The sequence below is a fragment of the Branchiostoma floridae genome, chromosome 6, assembly GCF_000003815.2.
Source record: "Branchiostoma floridae strain S238N-H82 chromosome 6, Bfl_VNyyK, whole genome shotgun sequence".
Classification (NCBI taxonomy): Eukaryota; Metazoa; Chordata; class Leptocardii; order Amphioxiformes; family Branchiostomatidae; genus Branchiostoma; species Branchiostoma floridae.
In genome coordinates, this window is record NC_049984.1 from 8,458,676 (window position 1) to 8,483,055 (window position 24,380).

Consider the following 24,380-nt stretch of genomic DNA (forward strand, 5'->3'; position numbering starts at 1 on the left):
GTTTTTTGTTGGTCGGTAAGGTGAGAAAGGCTTGGTAAAGATTTTTAGACCATAAGGAAAAGTATATATGTTTCTTTCGAAATTGTAATGTGAACATTGATATATAGAATATAGTTCATCTTTCACTGCTTTCCCTGAACAATATTCACATGTTCTCTCGTCAACAGACAGTTTTTGTACCTGTCCCTCTCATTTCTTCATGAGCACTTATCCTCATTTTACATAAAGCGGAACTTAGCTAAAAAAAACTGTGTGGTGCGAGTAACTAACAAAAGAAAACCATTCTCCATCTAACATACAAAAAACCACAAAAATATTAATAATACAGTTTATTGCAAATTCTTGCCCCTGGGCTAGTTGCAGGTAACACGAGAGATTTAAACAGTTTGTACAGTGTAAAAAAACAATATCACAAGTGTGTAAGATTAGTAAAAGCTAACTCTAGACCCTAGGTTATTGGGGTCGACTCCTTCTTCGAAAGCAGTATATTTAATATGGGATTTTTCGTCCCCCACTGCCTCTGAAAAAGAAGTCGGGCCCAATAACCAAGAATTGACTTGCTATATTGTTTCTAAACTGTCCGTACCCTTTCATGTTACCCGCAAACAGACCACTTTATCATTATGTATCTATTTCAAAAGTTAGATACAGTTGGAATTTTAGGCGTATTAATCTTAAGAATAATATGTAGGTAGGGGTTGTGAAGACGAAGGTCAATGTCGATTTGGGGCTCCCTAGTGTGCGACCTTGATACTGCGCAGAACTTAGATTTCTCGTATTACATCTTCAGGAAGCTTCTCCCTGACCAAAAAACAACTTTCACTCAAATATCGTAAAGCTATATATAGTTTGAAATCTCTCATTCGCTCATCTGTTTCGCCGAAGTGCTTGTTAAAAATATTTGATTCCTGTATAAAGCCGATTCTCCTATATGGGTGTGAAAATTGGGGCACAGAGTCTATTAATGACAACTCCCCAATTGAAATTTCCCATCACCGTTTTTGTAAGAATATACTTGGAGTTCCTAGAAATTATAGTAATTTAGCATCCAGAGCGGAGCTTGGCAGATTTCCTTTAGACTTAGATATATCTGTGCGTGTTATTCGTTTAGACTAGAGTAGACACTTGTGTTATTGTATTTTACACTGTTTGAATCTATGTTACCTGCAATTAGCCCACGGGCAAGAATTTGCAATAAACTTGATTATTATTCCATAACGTTGAATGAATTTTCCTAGTTGCAGCAGCAGTAAGCTGAAGTGAAGGCAAACATCATCAGACAAAACATGCACATCAGTTATTCATCATTGGTTGTGACGTGTACAGATGGATCCTGTTATACACCCTTTGAAAGCTGATGCTCTCTTGTTTCAACATAACTCTATAGTCGTTACGATGCTAATAGAATAGTCGTCCCAATAGAAAATCATTGTTACACCGTGTAAAAGAAATATTAGATTGTTGTGGATACTCATACTTGTTCTGTTCATGTAGTCTAGACTTTCTGATATGTATATCCAAACATTCTGTCATAATTTGATTGTTGACACCAGTAAATTAGGGTTTTACAAGACATGTAAAGCAGCGTACATTATAGAAAAATATTTAGAACTAAATGATTTTGAACTGCGCTGTGCAATTAGTAAAATCAGAATTAATGCCCACCCCTTGAAATAGAAAATAGGGCGATATAAGAAGTTACCCGTGTCCGAAAGAACGTGTAAATACTATACGTCAGATATGTAGAAGACGAAACACATTTTATTTCAAACTGCCCCTTCTATGATTAAGAGAGAAAAGAGCTCTTAAAAGACAAAAAGAAAACTTCTCTCCTTTTAACGTCGCAAAACCCACGCATTACAGAAAAAGTGGGATCTTTCGTCCTCCACTGTCTCAGAAAAAGAAGTCAAACCCAATAAGTTACATCTTTAGTTAGAATAGTCACTTACTTGAGTTACTATACTGTTTACCATTATTTGTCTGTCATTTTTTTGTCGCTTGCAATTCGCACTCGGGCAATATTTTGCAATAAACTTATCATCATAATGCTTATTGCAAATTCATGCCCAATAGCTAATTGCATAGTAAAGTAGTGGTATACATAATTGTATACTTTACAGAGAAGGAAAATGAGAACTATAGATAAATCAAAAGAGAAATAACTTCGAATCTAAATCTATTTCTACTTAAGATATTTGATGGGTTTACTCGAGAAGCATTAGATGGATCCTTATGATATTTGGCAGGTGGGTAGGGGTCAAGGAATCAAAGGTCAAGTTTGATAATGAGAAAACAATAAAATGGCCTCCGCTGATTCAATAAGACTTTAATACTTTGAGCTTGTCTGTCAAAGATTACTTACTCTCTAAGTTCTAACATAACTTGCAATACTAGAAGGAAACATTTGCATTGCCTTTTTTTTCACTCCATAAAATCATTATTTTGTGTCTATATGGTCCCGAATGACCAAAGTGCAGTGCCTTATGTACAGGCCTACCAGTTGACTGTAGCTTTCAAGTTATTCCAAGGTCTACTTTCGGAGATATTCATGTTTTTGAGGTGCGCGGAGAAGAGGAAACTGTGCAAAAACAATATATGTTCCCTTTTGTGAAGGCAACATATAACTAGTATTAGTCATTTTAAGTACAACCACATGAATTGTCATTTTGTAATTTTTTTTATTTCTGTATAACTATGCTGTACCAACATACAATACACAATGCTTCTTCCTTTCTAGAGTGCCCTACAAAAATACAAAACCAATCAACACACAAAATCTGTAAAAATGGGCTGTCAGTTCAGTTCTGGCTATCTAATACTACTGGCTATCTAATAATAATACAACTATGCTATACCAACATACGTACAATACAGAAGGCTTCTTCTTTTCTAGAGTTTAGTTCAGTTCTGGCTATCTAATACTACTGGCTATCTAATAATAATACAACTATGCTATACCAACATACGTACAATACAGAAGGCTTCTTCTTTTCTAGAGTTTAGCTCAGTTCTGGCTATCTAATACTACTGGCTATCTAATAGTAATACAACTATGCTATACCAACATACGTACAATACAGAAGGCTTCTTCTTTTCTAGAGTTTAGCTCAGTTCTGGCTATCTAATACTACTGGCTATCTAATAGTAATACAACTATGCTATACCAACATACGTACAATACAGAAGGCTTCTTCTTTTCTAGAGTTCAGTTCAGTTCTGGCTATCTAATACAACTGGCTATCTAATACAACTGGCTATCTAATACAACTGGCTATCTAATACAACTGGCTATCTAATACAACTATGCTAATAAAAAATAAAAAAACAATCAAAATATGTATGTATGGGTGGTGGCATAAATGGCCAATGACAAGTATGAAATGAGGCTATAAAAATACATACCAAATACCCGTACCTGTACCGTATCTGTAAAACTGTTTAGGTACAGGTCCGGACCTAAACATTTGTGTACCTGTACCTAAACTAATAAAAGCATTAAATGGACACCACTTTTAAGACTTCAGATAGGTAAACCCAGAATCAACGATGACAATTGAGATAATCTTGCAGTTGAAAATTAAGGAAACTTCATTTTGAGGCTTAAATATGAAATTCTTCATTCAAAGATGACAATTTCTCACTATAAAAGACAGTTTGCTATATTTATAACTTACAGATAATTGATCAAACTCGTTTAGGTACATTTTTAGGTCCGGACCTGTACCTAAAGCTGTGTACCTGTACTTGCACCTAAAATACATTTAGTTACACAGCTCTAATGTGACATTCGACATGGTGGCAATGCCTAAGACAAGTAGTGCTGAATCACAATGTTCAGCTCCAGGTTAGCATGGACGTCGGCCTGGTCCAACACCTCAGCCTGCACTGCATCGCTCCACCCCTTCACTTCACCTGCTCTGAAGTTCATCTTCCCCTCCAGGTTGTTGTAGAAGGTACCATATGTTATCTTGAATCTGAAAGAGTAGGAAGACATCATTCTTAAAGTGAGTGAAAATGTTGCTATATGCAAGATCACATGAAACTGTGATTGTGTACCATAGTCAGGGCATTGTTGAGGAAACATCACTATAAAATAATAATTGTTTTCTTTTATACTTAATAGGTGACAGTCTATGCAGCTAACACAAATCCACATACACTAGGTACAACAGCATAGGACATTTATGTATTAAATGGACCAGTGCAGGTTAGGTGCAGGTAGACACCAGAAATACCTGCACAGTTCCAACTTTACTTGCTCTAACCTGCAAATGCAGGCGGGATTTCGAGCCCTGTTGCCGTTGGTGATAGTGATACTAGATACCACCCACTTTGGGTCGTGCCTAAATATTTTAGATTTCAAAGAGATCTATACAATATATATATATAATGCAACCATCAAGGAGGAGACTCTCAGAAGAGGCATAGAAATGTGGTTTCGTGGGCCCACCATGTACACAATTAGTCCTCTACTATAAAGTAGTGTAACATATATACTTGTTCATCATGAGATGTCAGTTAATATGCAAATAATCTCTTCCAGTCACCTGCTGTAGTATCAGACTATTGTTTCCTTGGCCAGTTTGGTGTCTGCTTCATTTTGCTAAGTTTGCAGAGTGTCATAATTGGAGCTCAGGGTTATTAAGGTTATCTAAAGAGTCAGTTTTTCCTTGTGTAGTCCTCAATTATATGTCTGACAATTTGGGGCACATATATGTTTTCCCCGACATTGCATAACATTTTAGCAACAATAATGCTATATCTATGTATGCTTCAATGCCCATAACACAATGGTAAAGTTTCAGAACAACACAGGGAATTATGCATAATGGTTTATTAGAAATAAGCAATTACTGTGCTTGCAATAACCCTTTTGGGTATGATTTTGAAAATAAATATAAGATATTATTCTAGGGATAGGTCATGACAAGAAATGAAATATAATAAGTTGTCCAAACGTACCTCACATTGACAACGGTGGGGTGTCCTGAAGATAGCTTCAGGAATAACCCGAGGTTGTGTCTAGTGTCTCTGTCAGAGGGCAACACAAACACTTGGAATTCGTGCTGCCCGGTGGTGAAGGCGTGGCTCTTCACCATCCTGGTGATGTCAGGTATGACATACCTAAAGGAGTGGATTCTCCCGACAAAATCCCCCAGACGTGTCCCCATCTGAGGAAAATTAATGGAAAAGGTGTATTGTGGTTAGACTCTGGTTCATAGTTTTATCTCAATAGATGGTATGCCAAGGACATCTGTTCATCTAGCACTCATAGTGTCAACAACATGATGATGCTAGTTTGTTATTTTCTTGGTACATATAGTTTGGTAATGCTGTTCTACAGTGAAAAATGCATTACAGGGGCTGTGGTTAATGAGGGTAAGGAAAAAATGATGTTTAGAACCCTGACATGGACGACGTGTCCAAACACCATCATGACAAATTGTAACTATAAAAAAGGTAAACAAAACTGTCAACATTTATGATTACCACAACATGAACCAATGTGGAAAAAAATGATGACTTATAATATGTTATATTCAAAACTGAGAGATTCAACCTTTACAGAGAGTCAACAACAGCATTACAAACATACCTGCATTAAGAGATATGAATGAAGTTCCCCATCATCTCTATTGTGGATGTACACATTCTCTACCAGCTTGCCACATCCAGGGATCGGACAGACCGTAATCCTGTTAGTGCACTCTGACAGAACGTGCCTCATGCAGTCTTTCCTGTCAAAAGAAGGGAATAAGTCATGTTTTAGTCCTATTGTCAACTAACAAAATTTTATTCAAGTAAAATAAAAAAGGAATTGGAATACATTTACTTCTGGTATTCTGTGAATCAACATAACTTGTAGAGTTCTAAAGGAAAACCTTATTTTATCGCACAGACATGCCTCATAGGGTTAGACATATACTGTCTACTGTCATCACTGTCGTTAAACTATCTCTACCACACGAATAGAGTTTATCCTAGACAGATGCAAGTGGAAACATTTCGGACGAGGAACTTGACAATAATGGATTAAATAATTGTTTAATTTCCTGAACATAATCAATTTTCACTGAAGAAGACAAGACAATCTTTGCCTCAAATTCATAATGATTTAGAGATAACACATGAACTGTAACAGGTGCTAGACATTAGTCTATGAGTTGTAAAATGAGGTGTTAAAATTAGCACAAAGAATAGTTGAGTGAAAGGCAAATCATATTCATAGTCTCAACAATTAGCAGAGCTTAAAAATTGCAAGAATTGCTAAGCTTTCATTGAAGGTATCTCAATAAATTCATTCTAGAAAATTGATATAAAAATGTTATTTAGTATGAAGCATACAGCCCACCTTACAACCATTTGCTGGCACAGAAGTGGGCATTGCATTTCCTTCTGCTTGCATACAAATGCCACATGGCTATCCATCTCCTCCCTCTTTACCCACAGCCAGCAACCCTCACACGGTTCATCCATCTTGGGGCAGCGACCCAGATGGCGCAGGTGATGGCGCCTTTCCACGGACACACCGCAGTGTTCACATTCCACCTGAGACATACAAGATGATTAGTATCATAAAAAATGCAACAAGTTTATACTACTGTAAATGCAGAAATGTTCACGGTGGATTAATATTCGCGGTTTTCGTGGTGACCACTTCACCGCGAACTTAAATCCACCGCAAACATTTTTCTATCATGGTATTAGACTGCAGTCTATGGTGTTACCGCGAACTTAAATCCACAGCGAAAATTTCTTTTCCCGCTACCGCGAAATCAAATCCCCGCGAACTTTAATGCATTTACAGTATTCGGTACATCTGATTTCTAATGAACTACTAGTACCAGGGCAGGAGCCTTTTGCATTGTAATGAATTACACCTTTGTGAGTCCATTATTAAATTGTTCTATTGTAACAGACGACTTATAAAGCATAGTCAATCTACTAGTATTTAGATCAATCTTAAGGATTCGTAACCAAAACAGCTGAACTGACATCTAAAAAAAAAAGTACAAGCAAACGCCTAACCTCCGCATACAGGCAGCTGCCATTATGGTGCGCCAGGTTTCCATAAGGCCCCCGCCAGTCACACTGGTCATCTTCCAGTAGGTCTCCTGAGGGAAAAAAAGACGCATGTTTCATGTATGGTTCAACATGTACATATACACGTACTTTACATTGCATGTGTGCAACAACGTTGCCTGTGTCTACCCTTAGTAGTCTATTAAAGCTTAACAAAATGTGGGTTCGACTTCTCTTTTGGAGACAGTGAAGATGAATTATGCCATCATTTCGCCACGTTAGGACAAGGAGGAGAGAAATTGTCTTCTCGTCAGTGCATGTGGCAAGATTGTGGGCAGCATTTAATAGCTTCTATAAAGAGATCTTTTTAAATTGTAATCCTACAAGAAACAGATAACGATGTCCCTCCCTTCTTCTTCTACTCTTACTTCTCAGCGGAAAAGGGTTGGCTTGGTTCGTCGGATGGAAGGCTAGTACTTACCATTCATCTTCTAAGGCCTATGAGTTTCACTGAGGGGCTCATGCATTGAGGGAGTACATATCAGTTATATTTGATCTATAGTATTAGACTATTAACAATAGAAAAATGATTAGCAATTACCTCCATTGGTACACCTGACCAACAACCTCTTGACCTTCCTGTTGGCATCATGGTCTGTAGCCACTTCGGACATCCTCATGGCTACCCTGCACAGAGGACATTTGCGATTGGTCCTGAGCCACTGGCCGATGCATAATCTGCAATATCGGTGGCTGTTCATGTGTGTTCCATACACTGCATCAAGCAGAACACCCCTGCTGGAATGTTGCAAAAACCAAGTATTACTAACTAATTGATATCACCATCATACTAATAATATGGACTGATATGACACACCCCTATGACTTTCTTGGTGACCCCACTGCAGTGAAAGACATGTACCAGTACATGTATATCATGTATGTTACAGTATATAATTGTAAGCTTATATAGTCATAGCAATGTATACTGTATAATCCTCATTCCAATGGTTCTCTACTTACACTTCCACATTTCTCAAAAGAAGTTGAATGTACACAAAGGAATGTGAATGAAAAGGGGGAAAATGGATAGATTAATGATTCAGACATCACATTGTTGATGGGATTGTTTTGTAAATCAGGCAATGCAAAGAAAGTCTGCTAAGCATTACAAGAGATGCAAATTTAAAGCAGTTTGACTAGCTAACACCCTGGAACAAATAGTTAATGTTAAACTTGTAAAGGAGCTTTGATACTCTCAACATTACCTCAGTTATGAAAATATTGGATCTATATGTCAGAAAGCATCCGTGATAACACTTTGGTTTTGCAGTTGCTTGTACTTGAGTAACTTACTTTTTGGCGTATCTTATTACCTGGATGTCTAACCTACATTGATGCATTATGTAATATTAAGAGTTATTTAGACAATACTTTCCATAGTAAGTTAAATCAATCCTTTAGCATACCAATATTCAGGGAGGAATGATACAGCACAATTGCACCATACGACCATGATTAAAAAGCTGTGACACAAGGATTGCAAAGGGGCCCCTCAGGCCTCAGCAACAGTTACAACGTGGACCTTTATCATCATAAACATCATGGTCACTCAGTGGAGCGAGATGGTAGAAACTCAAAGTACAACTAAGGTCATGTCACCTTGTTAACATACTGAAGTTACAGCGAAGTATACTGAGAAGGTGCAAACCAAAACTCTACCACAGATGGTTGACAGACCACTGTCTTCTGTGGCAGTGCTCTTATCAGCCAGACTCTCAGTGGGGACTTCGAACGCTTGTTTACTGCGTTACAATGATATCCCAGTTGTTATCATACTTGCAATGGTGATGCACAAGGGCTATTCATGTGAGAAGGGGGCATAATTATATATATAAAAAGTGTTGGATTTTCTGTTCATCATATGTCTGATTAGTTCAAGTGATTTATATTTTATACCGCATCTGTTGTGATCGCACTGCTTTCATGCAATGAGTGCTGTGACAAATGCCACAGAAGTGCACAGCTCCAGTTTGGGTGCACAAACACCCAGTATTTTGAGCCCTGGGTGTCATGAGTGACCCTGCTAACATCAAACTGTGTTATTGAGAATTTGCTGCATTTTTGTTTTACTCGATCACTCGCATCTGGTAATTGACCTTTGATATAAGGATAGTGGAACATCTAGTATAACTATAGAAGAGAAATGTAACAGTAAGTCCAAAGAGACACAAAAGTGACGATATACCATGGGAGGGGGCAGACAACTCTAATCTGCATTATTGATTATGTCGATGAATGTTAGACAATATAAAGGTAATAAGTTAGAACAAAAACAGTAAAGCAAGCAACTAGAAAGAGGCCCTTAGTAATTACATGAAGGGCTAGTTCTGAAACAGCACTCTGCTAGCCTGCAGAGAGGACAGAAGAGATGCGGGAAGTATAAAACTGCATACAGCAGGCTAGCGGTCTGCAAATTGATAAGCTGGTGTTTCAGAGGTTAATTTATGCTACTGGAGAAGTTATGGCATCTGAGTGCTAAATAAAATGGCTTACCAGATAATACACTTAAGTTCTGCAATCTCTGCTGTCTGATGATCATCAAAGATTCCGGGATCGATCCCTGCCTCAGTCATCTGCAATCAAAGGTGACAATATCAATGTTGGCATATTCACAAACTACATATAGTGCCAGTATGATCAATTAGGAACAGATCCAAAATACCCAAACACTGGTGTACTGATCCAGGACCTGTATCTTATTATCAATTAGTACAAGCCAGGCAGGATAACAGGTAAGAGGATGGCCATTTTGACAGATATAATTTCTGTGAAATTTCCAGAGCAGTCCCTGAGCCCCAGTGAGGTAGAACTAAAAGCAACAATTTTGTATGGGTCAAATTTCGGTTGCACCATGTGTCAACCACAACTAAATACGTTTTTATTGGTTCAAACATTGCTTCTACCCTTATTAAAGATCAACTTTTACCTGACTACTAGTCCAGGTACAGGTTCGGGTCCTGTACCGTGTACCATGAGGGTCTGCATGGGGAGTTCCGACAACGATTTACGCTGAATTTAAAAGAATCCCCTACGTATTACGCTAAATCAAGGAAGGCAATTACGCTAAATTTGGTCGCCTCGCTACGAATTACGTAGATAAGATGGTTTTCCCTACGAATTACGGGAAATAAAATTGGCTGCCTACGCCTTACGTAAAAGAGCATGCAGACCCTCTACCATGTACCTGTAGTTAAAAATTGTTTAGGTACACAGCTCTATTAATCTCCATATCTTTTAATAGAATCACTGCATCAGATGCTTATCAGATGAATTTCACTATTGTCAAAGCTTATTTACTGTCCAGCAAAGGGCCCCTTTGTTATACTGATCCATTAACTTTGAAGCAGGTTCAAAATAATTTGTAATCCCAGTTTTCAAGTCAAAAAACAGTCACATCTTTTTTTTCATTTTGTTGACATGTTGACGAAAAATTTACGGCAAATCCATCATCACAATGACTTCTTGGGTGGACTCTCCAGACCAAACGCGCAACGCGCCATATGCTCAGAACAATCTGTGACATATCATTTTATCTCCCCAGGGAGGTTGAGCTCCTTCATATAAATTGAAGTTTCGGACAACAGGTTGAAGATACTGCATAATGTAACGTTAGATAGTATAAATAATAAGTTTGACGGAACAAATAAGCCAGATCATTTCATAATTCACCAGCCGTTTTTGCATGAGTTAGAATTTAGGGAAAGGATTGTCCTGGCACCCTGAGGCAAAGTTGGTGTAACGCTACTGCCAACCTGCGACGACACCCCCCTCCCTCCAACAAATTATGTTACTTACAGCGTATCCCCACATGCATAGATGGATAATTTTATGCTAAACTAAAACTAAGGAGCTTTCAACTGCCAGACTAGCCTGGTCTGGTATTGTCACGGTAATATAGCTCCCGAGTCTCTTCTCTTCGCGAAGAGGAGAGAAGAGACTCGGGAGCAGCTCTCGGGAGCTATATTAATTTACGGCTGGATACCAGGCTACTTTCAAGCTATTTTAAAGCTTCTTGCTAAAACAAACAAAAAACACAGTTACTAACCTGTGCTTAGTTCCGCGGCGTCAGAATGCCAGCTAAAGTCAAGTAGTATTGATACAATCGGGATTGAGAAGAAGACGAGTCTAGACTTGCCGTGTGGAAAGAGTTGTACAAAGTTTGTCAAGAAAAAAGAGGGGGTTTCAAAAACATGTCACGTGATTCATAATAATAGCATATACCAAGTTACCGGGGAGATACTTTGTAACTCATTTGTAAAAAAAAGGGTTGAAAGTTCCTTTATAAGATTCTACGTTAACAACAATGTTAATATTTAAAATATAACAATAAGTATAGTTATGCCCAAAAAATGTTCAGCATAGAATATCTAACGTTAATTGTGTACCCCCTATCTTGGAGTATAATAGCTTTACCCGGTCACGTGATTTTCAGCGCGCAACTTTTTGCACTTCACTTCAGTGTCTTCTGTCAGCTGACGAACTTGGTGAAGCAAAGTTTGTTCATTTACCTACACTCATCGCACTCAGCTTATCTCCATCCCAGCTCGACAGAATTTGACGGCAGACGAGCCGATTGCACAGCGCAACGCTGCGTACACAGCAAAGGTCAGTATAACTCTACTCTGCCCTGCGTTATTTGCCAATTTCGAAGTCTGCACATTAATCATTTAGTTGACTTGTGTTAGAAAAATGACGTGTTTGCCCGTGAGGGTGGTTGTTATTCTGTACTTCAGCACAGGAAAAAATTATGAAGGCAATAGGGTAGCGGGCCAGGGTGGGGTAGGCGCTGTTTTACTTTGATGTTGGTGCTTATATTAATCTATCTGCGAAAAGTACTTTTTTTTACCACATCAAATTATCGCCCCAGAGGCTTGTTCGCAGTGCTACATAATTATTGTGTCGCGTCGGAGCCTGTGATCTCGGCTAAATCTAAGGGGATGTCCACAAATCATTGTCCGTTAACCAATTCTCATATGCCCGCCATCACCGACTCAATTCGCAGCGTGGTGTTGAAAGTGACACCACGGCGCGGACAGTCACAAAACTTTTGGGGGGTCTCCTATAATTTGCATAGGCGCCAGGAGAGTCTTTTGTTTCAGTGTCCCTTCATTTAAGTAACAAAGAAAAAACAGTCAGCGGTCAGTTACAAAGGTAAATGTTCAAAGCTTTAAAATGTTATGAAAGTGGGATATACTTCTTGTGTGAAAGTGAATTACCAATTGTATACAATGACAATGATCTTTATTGCATATACATAATTAACATACCATATGGGCTAAATGCATAGAAAAAAAGTTACAGTCCATGCGAGACTATAGGGTCCCTCTTCATGAAACATGAGGAAAAAACAAATTTACATACTTTCAAAGTTTGTCCATTACATGGTAGTCTTTAGATGACATAACCTATGTGAACATCCATATATGTGTGTTTAGTTGTACTGTAAGTAGTTGTCATAACCTCTACTTGTATAGTAAGATATGACGAAAACACCATCAAAATGCGTCAGCATCAAAGGAGGGCGTTATTATTGAGGGTGTCAATATATTATATATTGGTCACTTTAGCTGAGTCTGCTAAGATGAACAAATCAGAACAATACAACCTTATTAACCGTGTTCTGTTCATAATGCCAGCTTTATAGTCATTTTTTTTCTTAGCTGGATTTTTATTTTTTTCGCCCTCTCGCATTAGTTTTGGGGGCTCCAGAGGATGTCATCCATAAAATTAAGTCGTTGTGGCCTTACGAAAGCCGCTGTGCTTTTGTCGTGTCAATAAAGATTTGTTTGTTTCTAGTTTTAGGGAATAATACAAGGCATGTACGAATGTCTGTGTCAGAGAACATTCTTAGACAAAATGTACTTCATTTTCTACATTGCATATAACACTAGTTCACCTTTATCCGTGGGGTGACCTTTATCCGTTGTGAAACCATTTGAAACCACCGTCCGACGACTTATATCCCTAAATAAATTTTTTGTACAAACAACAAATATAGGTTACCCTCGGATAAAGGTGAACCAGCGTTATATATATATATATTATTAGTAAAAGCTATTTTTTGGTATTTCTGTTACTAATCCTTAATGACATGAAGACATTCTTCACTTTAGTACACTTCAATCCACCTAGGTATCTGCCTAGCCTTGCCCTTGTGGCAATACAATAAAGATTATATACTTTTACCACAGATGGATGATTTGCCGGATTTGGCGCGAGTGGTGAGACGCGTGCGCCCAAGCAAGAGGACAGTATTCCTGCTAGACGTAGGTGTGACACAAGTCCCCAAGGGTGCATTAAGGGCGACAATGATGGTTGATGGACGTGTCCAAAGCATTCAAATCTACAGGACCTCTACATCAGACCAGGTGGCCGAAACAATCACCACGGCCTATGAGGGAGCCGGGATATACCTAAGGTGAAGTTCTAAGCTGTCAAAAATGTGTAAAAAAAGTGTAAAAAAACAGCTTTAGCCATTGTCTTAAAGATTTAGAAATGTTAGAGTTAGAAATTATATTAGAAATGTTAGCAGTGGTTTTAAGTTCATTATTCATAGTTTTTTGGTTTTGTTTTCAGTATATTATGTATTCTTCCTGCCAACTTGTCTAAGAGCTATATATATATCACATGTGTTTGAGGCACAGGTTTAATATGGTGAAGATGCATGGAAGCACTAAATAGAGCACAGACCCAATATTTGAACATTGAATGTATACTACAGGTATCAACTATCTCCTTTCTCCTTCAAATGGAAATCATCGTATTTCCAAATCATCAGCTGTGTCTGTTCACAACTTTACAGGAATGTGCCATGGGAGTATATGACTGTGATAAGGGGCAACAACCTGCTACCCTACACTGGCAGAGCAGTGGATGGGGACAGGTTGTTGAACCGAATGTACGCCAAAGGTAGCAAGGTGGTGTACATCAGGAAGAGACACCAGGATGATGAGCCACCGGAGCCAGAGAACCCTCATGAGCAGGTGATATCAAGTTATTTCTTTTACGTTAATTCTATCATGATTGGATACTCAAAATACCAGAAGGCTCAAAAACACTTCAAACACATTGGCTTCACACTAACTGCCCACACAAATGACCGTTTAGAGAGATATGCATTTTGAGTCATGTGCAGTTTTAATCTCTTACTAAAGGTCTGGGAATATTTTATCGCACATTATTAGAAACTCCCCTTAACTGCTCTTGGCTTCCGACAGACATCATTGTGGTCAACTAGAAATCAACTCTTAGTCACACATTTAAGAATCTGTAATTAGAAAATGCAGACTCAAGAAGACATTGTGTCTTTGCCAGTTTCCTGTAAGGGCAAATGACTTTAAAATCAAGAGATGATATGTGTATGCTACATTGACAAAATAGAATTTTTTTTCATGTGTTACAGGTGCAGGACAATGAGATTGTCATCATTGAAGATGAGGAAGAAGTTCGAGAAATTCCAGATGAGGAAGGGGATGTGCCAGCTGGTGAGTGTTGATGTGCTTTCTTCCATTACAAAATCCAAACATTTGAACTAAAAAAACACAAGGAAAACATCATTTTATGCGTTACATAGTACACCCCTACCCCTAGGGACACCATACTATGTGGATTTAGTCACAGGAAATACTCGCTCCTGATTGGCTGAGGAAAGATGGCAATGTTCTAATTTTAGAAATGTACTGTCATGTAAATTGAAAAAAAAAATCAGCAAGTGATATCAGGCTAGTTTAATATAAAGAGTTCAAATAAAAAAAGGGCATAGTTTGAACAACTATTCTGCCCATATTAGATCAGCATTAATCATTCGATAAAGCATTTATTAACAGAATATTGTTCTCATTGATTGTCCTATAGCACCAGAAGAGATGGAGGGAAGTGTGTTTGAAGGTAAAGAAACAAATGGAATTTGGAGTTATGTGACAGATGGTAGAAGATGTTCATTTCCTGTATTTCAATATAAGACACAATGTTGATCAATAAACAATGTACACATAGCAACGTGATATAGTACTCTGATACTGACAAAATCTCATGCAGTAGATTTTAAGGCACATAAATTTCGTTCATGTATTTACAATATTGCCAATAAGACTGCCAATAATCATATTAATCATTGAACTATAGAAAATGCTGGTCTTGTAATATATCATTCTTCACTGACAGTAGCTTTTCTTGAAATTATTTTATAAATTGACACATTTTAATGATAACCCACCATGCTGTGAGCCCTAACCTATTTAAAATTCTGTGAATGTCTCTTTATTATTAGATGCTGTGGACTTTGGATTGGTTGAGGCCACAAGCAGCCCCCTGGACATGCTCGAAGGTAAGTTTGTAACTCTGCCAGATTCACATTAAACCAGCATTCTAACACTGACATTTCAGAAGTACCATGGTTTGAAACATCTATGATATTGAAATGTCTCGTGCATTACACTCAGGTTTAACTGGTCCACATGTGGCAGCCCTGCAGACAGCTGAAGGAGGGATTAGACGGCCGTGGCCTGTCCCTCTGTCCCTTGTGGTGGTAAGACATTTATCTGTTGTATTGTGTAATAAAGCCACATACAATTGATCAGTACATGGCACAAGTGCTGACTGTATGGTAGAACAAGTTGTCAAAATTAATGTTTGCTCTTTTATAATTAACATTTTACATTAATGTCGTGTGTTCAGGCAAAGGCTATCTGCAGGCAGCAGCAGAGGCCACTTGTGATTCTGATCGGGATGACAAGTGCTGCTACTGGATCAAGGTATTAGTTCAATTTATCGTTTTTTTACCAACTTTCAGTACCCACTGTAAGAGTCATGTGCATTTATACCGAGGAATCCAAGTCATTAAAGGCAGTGTGATTGCATTCAGTTTTAGCAAAGGTTAAATCCCTTGAGCTTTATGACTAATATACTTTTTATTTGTATTATAGTAATATATAGAACAGAAATGATGTCACAATAATGTTAGGCTATAAATGTACATTGCTCTTGACAGATCCATGTAGGTCTACTTATCATGATTGCATTTATCACAGTCTTGACAGGTACACACAGGAGGAAAGGTTTCTGAACCTCTTCAGTGCAGCACCAGCAGGACCAGCACCACCAGCACTGCTAGTACACCTGCTGCCAGGATCAGAAGAGGGCAGAGAGTGTGAGTATCAATGTGTTGCCACAAGCCAGAATATCATCTGTTTATCCCTGGTGAACATAAAATGTGAAATGGAGGCATTTTTTTCGTTAAGCAGGTCTGACTGGATTGTGATAATATTTGGCAATTAGGGAAGGATTGAGACAGATGAAGACTGAGGGCATTTACTACCCCGAGAGCTCTCCAATTGTTAATGCAGCAGAACATCTGGTCTGTGTATCTTTAGTGCTTGACAAGGCACTGATTGCTTTAGATGTCAGAAAGAAACATTTAACTTTGTGCCATAATAGCTGATGTATTTTTGCTATATGAAACTTCAACTAGTACTTGTAGCTTCTGTCGGGTCGAATATGAACATAAAACAAAACAAAAAGGGCTTAAACTATTGAAAGAACATCATAAACTTCTTTGTCTTTCCTACATGTGCTTGTGGGAACCAAAATGTGTTCAAGCAAGCAGTTATAACCTCCTTGGTTTAAGGGCTAGACAGTAGGGATATGTTCTGTACAATACAAGATCCCCTGTCTACTTTATGGTAACCCAAGATATACTTTTTATGTTATTTTCTCCAGTCATGGACAGTTACGGGATAGCAAGGGCAGACACACCAGCACTAGTTGCCGAATGGTGCGCAGAAGGCTCCCCGGTCATTATCACAACCAGAGATGACGGTAGGTGGTCATTTTCCCCACAAAGATTTTTTTTTCATATTTCTCTTGAATTTTCAATATTCAGTACCAGTCCTGTATGAGTAAAGCTATTTAAATAAATAGATGTGCCCCTCTAGCATAAATGTGTCATATTTTGCCAAAGACATAACATGCTCTGTTGTTTTTTACTTACACAGGAGAGATGCAGGGCTATGTGGACCTGGCTGTTGCATTTAACGTGAGTATTTTGATCAGTGTGATATCTTATTATTCACAGTCTGTTAAAGAACAGTGGTGTGTATTGTGTATTTTCATGATGAAATGATAAATGACTGACTAACTGTTTGACTGAATGCATGTAGGAGCCAGCTGGAGTGGTGCAGCCAGCTGGAGGGGCAGAGCCGCCTGAGCGCCCAGGAGCAGTCCACGGGGGGCAGCATCTAGGAGGGGATGAGCCGCCTCTGCGCCAGCACCCACGAGAAGTCCACGGGGGGCAGCGGCTAGGAGGGGATGAGCCGCCTCTGCGCCAGCACCCACGAGAAGTCCACGGGGGGCAGCGGCTAGGAGGGGCGGAGCCGCCTCTGCGCCAGCACCCACGAGAAGTCCACGGGGGGCAGCGGCTAGGAGGGGCGGAGCCGCCTCTGCGCCAGCACCCACGAGCAGTCCACGGGGGGCAGCGGTTAGGAGCGGCGGAGCCGCCTCTGCGCCAGCACCCACGAGAAGTCCACGGGGGGCAGCGGCTAGGAGGGGCGGAGCCGCCTCTGCGCCAGCACCCACGAGAAGTCCACGGGGGGCAGCGGCTAGGAGGGGCGGAGCCGCCTCTGCGCCAGCACCCACGAGAAGTCCACGGGGGGCAGCGGCTAGGAGGGGCGGAGCCGCCTCTGCGCCAGCACCCACGAGAAGTCCACGGGGGGCAGCGGCTAGGAGGGGCGGAGCCGCCTCTGCGCCAGCACCCACGAGAAGTCCACGGGGGGCAGCGGCTAGGAGGGGCGGAGCCGCCTCTGCGCCAGCACCCACGAGAAGTCCACGGGGGGCAGCGACTAGGAGGGGATGAGCCGCCTGAGTGCCCACGAGCAGTCCCCGGCGTTCAGCGGCTAGGAGCAGTCCACAGGGGGCAGTGGCTAGGAGGGGAGGAGCCGCCTCTGCGCCCAGGAACAGTCCACGGGGGGCAGGGTCTCGGAGGGGCGGAGCCAGCACTGCATCCAGGACGGGTGGAGCCAGGGAACTTGGTACTGGCCCAGGCGATTCTGGCACAGGCACAGATAAGAATGGCCGTGTTCCACCCATACATGAGGGGAAGCAACAACTTCCCTGGAAGCTGGGGTGGAGCGCGGCCTAGGGGTCCACGTTAGATTAGTTTTCATTCTGACGGCATTCCTTCTCCTGTGAAGGAGACATAAGGTCAAGAAAGTGAGAAGATGACAAACTCATTACCTCAGTATGATACCGGGTTTTAAAACATATACTGAAGATAAATGCAAAGAAGATCAATAGTGGTCATGTTAAGGTTAATAAAGTATATAGTAGAGTCGAATCATACCTGAAGATACCGACATCTTTCACACTGCAGTCGTCTCTCAGGAAGACATCTGGAGCTACATAGTTCAAGTTTTGAACTTTTATTCAGCCTGTTGGCCAATGTTAATAAAGGTTAATAAAGATCACATCTTCTGCCACAACTGTCTCCAGCCTTTTGTTATCGCTTGACCATTTTTTTCTATAAATAGCTATGACAAGGTTATGTCTGAAGATGTCGAGTCAAATTTATTGCAAAACAATTGTATCAGGTACAAAGTATGGCAAGTAACATTAACAACTACAAACTATCTACAACAGTATACAACCAGATACAATGTATAATCCCCAAATGTCCACATGAATAGCTATGACAGTCAAGGTTATGTCTGAAGATTACATTTGATACATAGCTGTGGTGCCTGATATCGGCACGTTATTATGTATTTTAAATTAATGCATGTTGTATATTGGAACAAAAGTTAGGTCGATGGTCTTTATACTTGTACAATACTTTGTAACACACCAAGGTTAAAAAATGTGATATCACGGTTTCTTGAGACATCGTTCTAGTGTGTCACCACGATATTTCTACTTACGGTAATAGACTAGTAAGTTCAATTTAGTCACTTTTTGAAATCTCAAAACTAACAAATTTTAGACCGGGGGGGGGGGCGTTTCGTCTCCCTCTGCTTCCAAAAGAGAAGTCAAACCCAACCTGTTTAGAAATAGCCAACACTAGTATTAGAGTAGAATATTTATAATTGTTTATTGTCACTTGTATATCTACTATTTTCATACCATATCCTTGCAATTAGCCCTCGGGCACGAACTTGCAAATAAACTTCATCATAACAGTATACTTGAGTAAAATTCCGGTGTCTTTAGCCTGGCACAAGAGGAAATTGATCATGAAATGGATTTTAATAAGCTCAACATAAAATACTTTGGTGATCATGTTGTATTAGTCGGGCATTAATCTCGTGTCTGGTAACATGACAATATGCCTAACTAGTCTACCATTTGCTTGTTTCCGCGGCCAATACACATCCCTGTTTACAAGGTGTTAATTGATTTCATAACCAGGTGTGAATGGTGTCCCGCAGCTCCGATCGGGATTTAACTTGGCGTAAGACTCGGTCGTGGTTTAACGCCCGATCGTGGTTTAACGACCGATCGTGGTTTAATACCCGGTCGTGGTGTAAGACTCGGTCGTGGTGTAAGACTCGGTCGTGCGTTAACGCTCGGCAGCCGTGACAGGCCCGATCGTGTTACGATCGGGCGTGCGTTAACGCTCGCCGTGTTTTAAGGATCGTTCTTGTGAGTGCCGCGGTGGTACGGACACGAGCGTTAAAAACGCAGCGATCTCAATGCGGTAAAGCACCGATGTTGCCGGGACGAAAATTTTCCGCCGATAACTTGGCTGGCTATCGGACGCGGAAAAAAAATTCTTAGGCCGTAAACTTGACTTTAGCCCTTTTTTGTAGGTACCCATAGCTTTATTTTTCGACACGCATCTATGTTTAGCCGATATTTGTAGAAAGGTTATGGTGGCCAATCAGCACCAAGGAGAGTGGCGTACACGAAGGGTGACGCGCACCGACAAATCAGCACCAAGGAGAGCCATCATGTTGACCAATCAGGATCAACGTTGCTAAACGTTCAGCCTAAATAGTCGGATAATGGAAACCACATGATGTACCGATTTTCCGTCCCAATATATGTATAGAGATTTTTAATTCTTTGTTCTTTGTCAAAAAGTAAGGTACTAAGACATGCAGAGTTCAATCCACGAACCGGCTTATGTTATTCCTCCTTACCACGTAGACTATCATGCAGTTACATAACTACATTAATTTACGCCCGACGCCTTATCATAACTTAATGCATGTCTTTAAAGCGGTTAGACCTCATTACAAATATATGTAGATCACTAACACAGATTTACAAGAAACGTCGCGGGGAACAAATTTTGTTCACACTCCTTACACGATATTTCCAGGCCAAGGACGTTGATGCGACAGTCACAGCTCTGTTAGAGGAGTATCGGGACCCAAACGCGTCAGATGACCCCATAGCCGTACAGCTGATGGTCACGCAGATACTTGGTGACTTTGTCTTCCTCCTGCCGACAGTTATAGTTGCCAACAATCACGCGGGTAAGTCTACGTAGTCTGATGTTGTGTGTGGACTCCCTTGCCATCTTTTGCCAATGTCATTCATTGTGTTCACCGAAACTGTGTTTATTTGTTGATGTTAGCTAAATTTATGAAAATCCAATAGCAACTTATAACTGAATAGAATGAACACTTTTTTAACCCGAGCTCCATGAAAACGGAGGCATTTTAATCAGTCGTTGTCTTTGTTTGTCAATTTGTCTGTGTGTGTGTTTTCTGCACATGTGCACAGGGGAAACCTGTCAGAATGTAAGACGGAAATTTAAATGTTGTGATTGGATACTTAGAGAATTCGATTTTTTCTCATAGCTCTCATAGATAGTTTTGTTTTGTTATACATTTGTATTTGGGGCGAATACTGTATCCGAGGAGGTTTGTGTAGCTGGTGCATTCGGGCTCGTTCCATCTACCTTCCAGCACGGGGTGGCAGTGTCTATCAGTACGAGAACCAGCACAGACCAGGTACGTCCACTAAGCCCGGCTGGGTAGGATGTGACCACACGGACGATCTGGTCATCATGACGGGGATGCCGTATCTGGGCGAGGACGGCCCCACCTACCCCAGCAAGCCGCTGCTATTCTCTGAAGAGGACAGGGCGCTTAGTCTGGACATGATGGCGTACTGGGCCAACTTTGCAAGGACGGGGTAAGGTGTTACTTCCCATGTCTCGGACATTAAGCTGCAAATGCGTTTCCACTTACTTGCGTATGATACTTACTTACGTATGTATGATACCAGAAGCTTTATTGACACAACAGAAAGTACACCGACCTACTACAGTCTTAAAAAAACGAAATACAAACTAAACCTTAAGATTCTACTAACTTAACAATATGCTAACATATTTAATTTTTTTATATCTTGATACAATCAGCAGTGGATAATTGTACATTTCAATACCGTTTCTAATAACAGGTCTTTTATGTACTAGTACTTGCTTAGGATATTTGCTTATTTTTGCATCGTGAGAGTTGTGAAATCTAAATACATGTATATTCAAACCTGCATCTGGTATCGAGACTCTTGAAATTTGTTGTGCTTAAATGATTCATTACATAAGACATAATATCTAGAGCATTCCATGGCAAATTAAGGTGAAATTCATTTTCCGTTTGCTTTGGAAAACATGTATAACATGAACAGGCATTGATTATAGATCATTATACTATTTCCACAGGAACCCTTCAGACTTCACAGGCAGCCCTTCTGTGAGACCTAACTTGACCACGTGGCCATCTTACACCCCTGACAACCAAACTTATCTCAAGTTAGCCGTGGCATCGTCTGCTGAAGTGGGGCTTAAAGCCAACCATGTTCGAATCTGGTATGACAATGTTTTCAACCAGCCAACTTCTGATGCTACCAAAGATATCACTGGAAAGGAAGAATTGTGACGTATGCATCGCTTGTGCTGATCAACCCCCCTGTCGTTTTAAAATATCTTGCTAGGGGACGCTTGAATACTGCGGATCGATCTCACGGGAAAATCAACGTTAGCTTTTGACTTAATACATAAACGATTTCACACAACAAAACTTTTAAGATTCTCAAAATATAACCACTCGTTCATTTGATAGGCTTAGACTTGTAAAAAAATCATAACCTTGCCTTTTGTTGACTACACTTACCCCTACGGTCAACACATTTCTTTAACGGCAAACACGTTCTTGTCAGAACAAGTTCAAGTACAAGAAACGATACAGCGCACTAAACGTAGATATTTGATCCAGCAGTACATATTACTGGTCACTGTTTTTTAATCTCTAGAAAAAGTCATGCTGTAAATTGGTAATACGTTATAATATACTTTGCACGTTGCAAGGTAACGCTATTGTTAACTCAGTACTAGTGAAGTCGCTAAACGTCGCTTCATCACTGACTCTGTTGTTGACTGCGATTGTGTGAGTAAAAGGCGCTGCAACTAACCCAAGTACAAAACAAAAAGAAATGTTAATCTAACATGATTGTAACTTGAGGAAGTTGGTTGTTAAAAGGTGGTTGGTGTGGTAGAGGGTGTTTAAAGTCACAACGGTTTGAAAATCACGGAGGGGGAGGGGTGTCTTTATTTGATGTACGAATGACAATCTTGACAAAAGCAAACGTAGCAACAGGTCGTATGCATGTAAGTGTAATTAGAATCGTTCCACATATTGGGCTATGTTGCCGGTACCCTACGATGTTTAATGACGTCACAATGCTACTCAATGCTGACAGTCAATGACTGGCAAACAACCGAAAGAAGGGATTATTTTGTAGTTAAGGTTGTTGACTTAGAATCTTAAGATTCTGGGTTCGAATACTTAGGAAACCCCGATGGTGTGCCCTTGGGAAAGACACTTAATGCCTATTTCCTTACTCGCCTCAGGTGAAAATGAGTATCTAACTTCAGTTAAGGAAGTCCACTCGGACGGGGTTGGCTTATCGTGGCTTATACAAACCAACATCCGTTTTGTTTTAGCTTAGTGCTGATTAGTGCAAATCTAGCCGTGTAGCGACAAATAAGCCAGGCCTATTAAAGCCAGAATTGTGGTGAAGAATTGATCATTTTCTGGGCACACCATTGGCTCTCGCTTCTGTCTAGTGAAGGCTTAAATGTCAAAATAAAGGTTAATCCCCAGAAGTTTTCTGATACTAAAAGTGGTTTTATAACAAGGACACATTCAGGCGTCTAGTATTCCGGTCCTTAACACAGACAGATGCTCTGTGGTTTTCGCGTGGATTGGTTTACGTACTAGGACAACTATTCAAGGCCGAGGAAAATTAACGTTGTGTTTCCGATGACAATCCCGACATTAGGAATTTTCTAGATTACGAGGTGATCAATTAATGTGAAACTAAAATACATTTGTGTGTTGTGAACACAGCCAGTTTTCAACAGTATTGTAATCATACATGGTACAATCACTAGGATATCAAGATACTAAACAAAGAAGTACAAACTCTTGTATCAACTGTTTAAAGCTCTAATCTGTTAACAGATTATCAAATACAGGAAGTTTGTCATCAGTTAGCCTGGTTAAATCGCGCTTATAGTGGCCCGCTCAACGTCCGACTGCTGCCTAGCCGAGAGGGACCATTTGAGCGCCAAGACCAGGATAGCTGACAGAAAAATACGGTATGTATCAGAAAAAGGTCACGATTTTTCCCATCAACCTCTGCTTGGAGAGTAGTCAGTTGCAGCCCAGGGCAGCCGTCTTTGTGTTAGACCCAAAATTTCTAGCGATCCCCAAAAGAGGCTAGGGTCAGCAGGTCTTTCTCGTAACCTGAAACACAGCGTTTTCCCCAGGCCTTATCCTTGTGTTCACGCTGATGCCATCACAGAACTATGTCCTCAGTTGACGAAATTCTACCGTGGTATCTCCTCTGCCATCTACGGGCCTGGATGCAGACACAATTTTACACGGACCGAAACGCAAACAACATCTTCTAAAACACTGGCAAGGAACAGGTTGTTTACGTAAGTTTTCGAAAACAGGCATATATTGGAAAATGGCAAAACTGACTTAGAATTCAAAGGTTTTGGGTTCGAATTCTTATCCTAGAGTTTACTAGGGATTTCATACCCAGGACGACACTATCGACGAGTCTATCGAATCCTTAGCCGGGCCCAATGTTGCGCCCTCCGGAAAGTCATCTATTTCTTCACTCGACTCTGGTAAAAATGAGTGCCCTAGTTTCGGTTAGGGACGTCGTCTCGAATGGGACGTGAAGCAGGAGGTACAGTGTTTGAGGAGGAGAGCCACACCGTCCAAGTATGGTAAAGAACCCACCACACTTATCGAGAAGGGTAGGGGTCCATCCTGATG

The 24,380-nt window shown here is 40.3% G+C and overlaps 2 protein-coding genes and 1 long non-coding RNA gene across 3 annotated transcripts in view; 1 reads left to right on the forward strand and 2 right to left on the reverse strand.

Annotated features, from left to right (window-relative positions):
- The window catches only part of LOC118417593 (carboxylesterase 5A-like), a 45,702-nt gene extending 22,460 nt beyond the window's left edge, over positions 1–23,242 (forward strand). Inside the window, exons 7-9 of the mRNA XM_035823189.1 lie at positions 20,399–20,555; positions 20,991–21,219; positions 21,752–23,242. Coding sequence (XP_035679082.1) covers positions 20,399–20,555; positions 20,991–21,219; positions 21,752–21,968 — 603 coding nt within the window. The 3' untranslated portion in view covers positions 21,969–23,242. The remainder of the gene's footprint in view (positions 1–20,398; positions 20,556–20,990; positions 21,220–21,751) is intronic.
- LOC118418552 lies at positions 3,302–5,166 on the reverse strand. The gene is made up of 2 exons (XM_035824547.1): positions 4,963–5,166; positions 3,302–3,974 (listed from the first exon to the last, which is right to left on the reverse strand). The coding sequence occupies exons 1-2, from the start codon at positions 5,097–5,099 to the stop codon at positions 3,806–3,808; spliced, it is 306 nt and encodes a 101-aa protein (XP_035680440.1). The 5' UTR covers positions 5,100–5,166; the 3' UTR covers positions 3,302–3,805.
- Positions 7,030–9,662, reverse strand: LOC118418562. The gene is made up of 3 exons (XR_004831469.1): positions 9,580–9,662; positions 7,625–7,821; positions 7,030–7,115 (listed from the first exon to the last, which is right to left on the reverse strand). It is a non-coding gene; the product is annotated as an uncharacterized LOC118418562 (long non-coding RNA).
- Positions 23,243–24,380: the final 1,138 nt, after the last annotated feature.

Bases quoted from the DNA above. Each gene is read 5' to 3' on its own strand.
- LOC118418552 (XM_035824547.1), bottom strand. From the start codon at position 5,099: ATGGTGAAGAGCCACGCCTTCACCACCGGGCAGCACGAATTCCAAGTG. The intron at 3,975-4,962 runs GTACGTTTGGAC...CTACTCTTTCAG, and splicing joins CCCACCGTTGTCAATGTGAG to ATTCAAGATAACATATGGTA.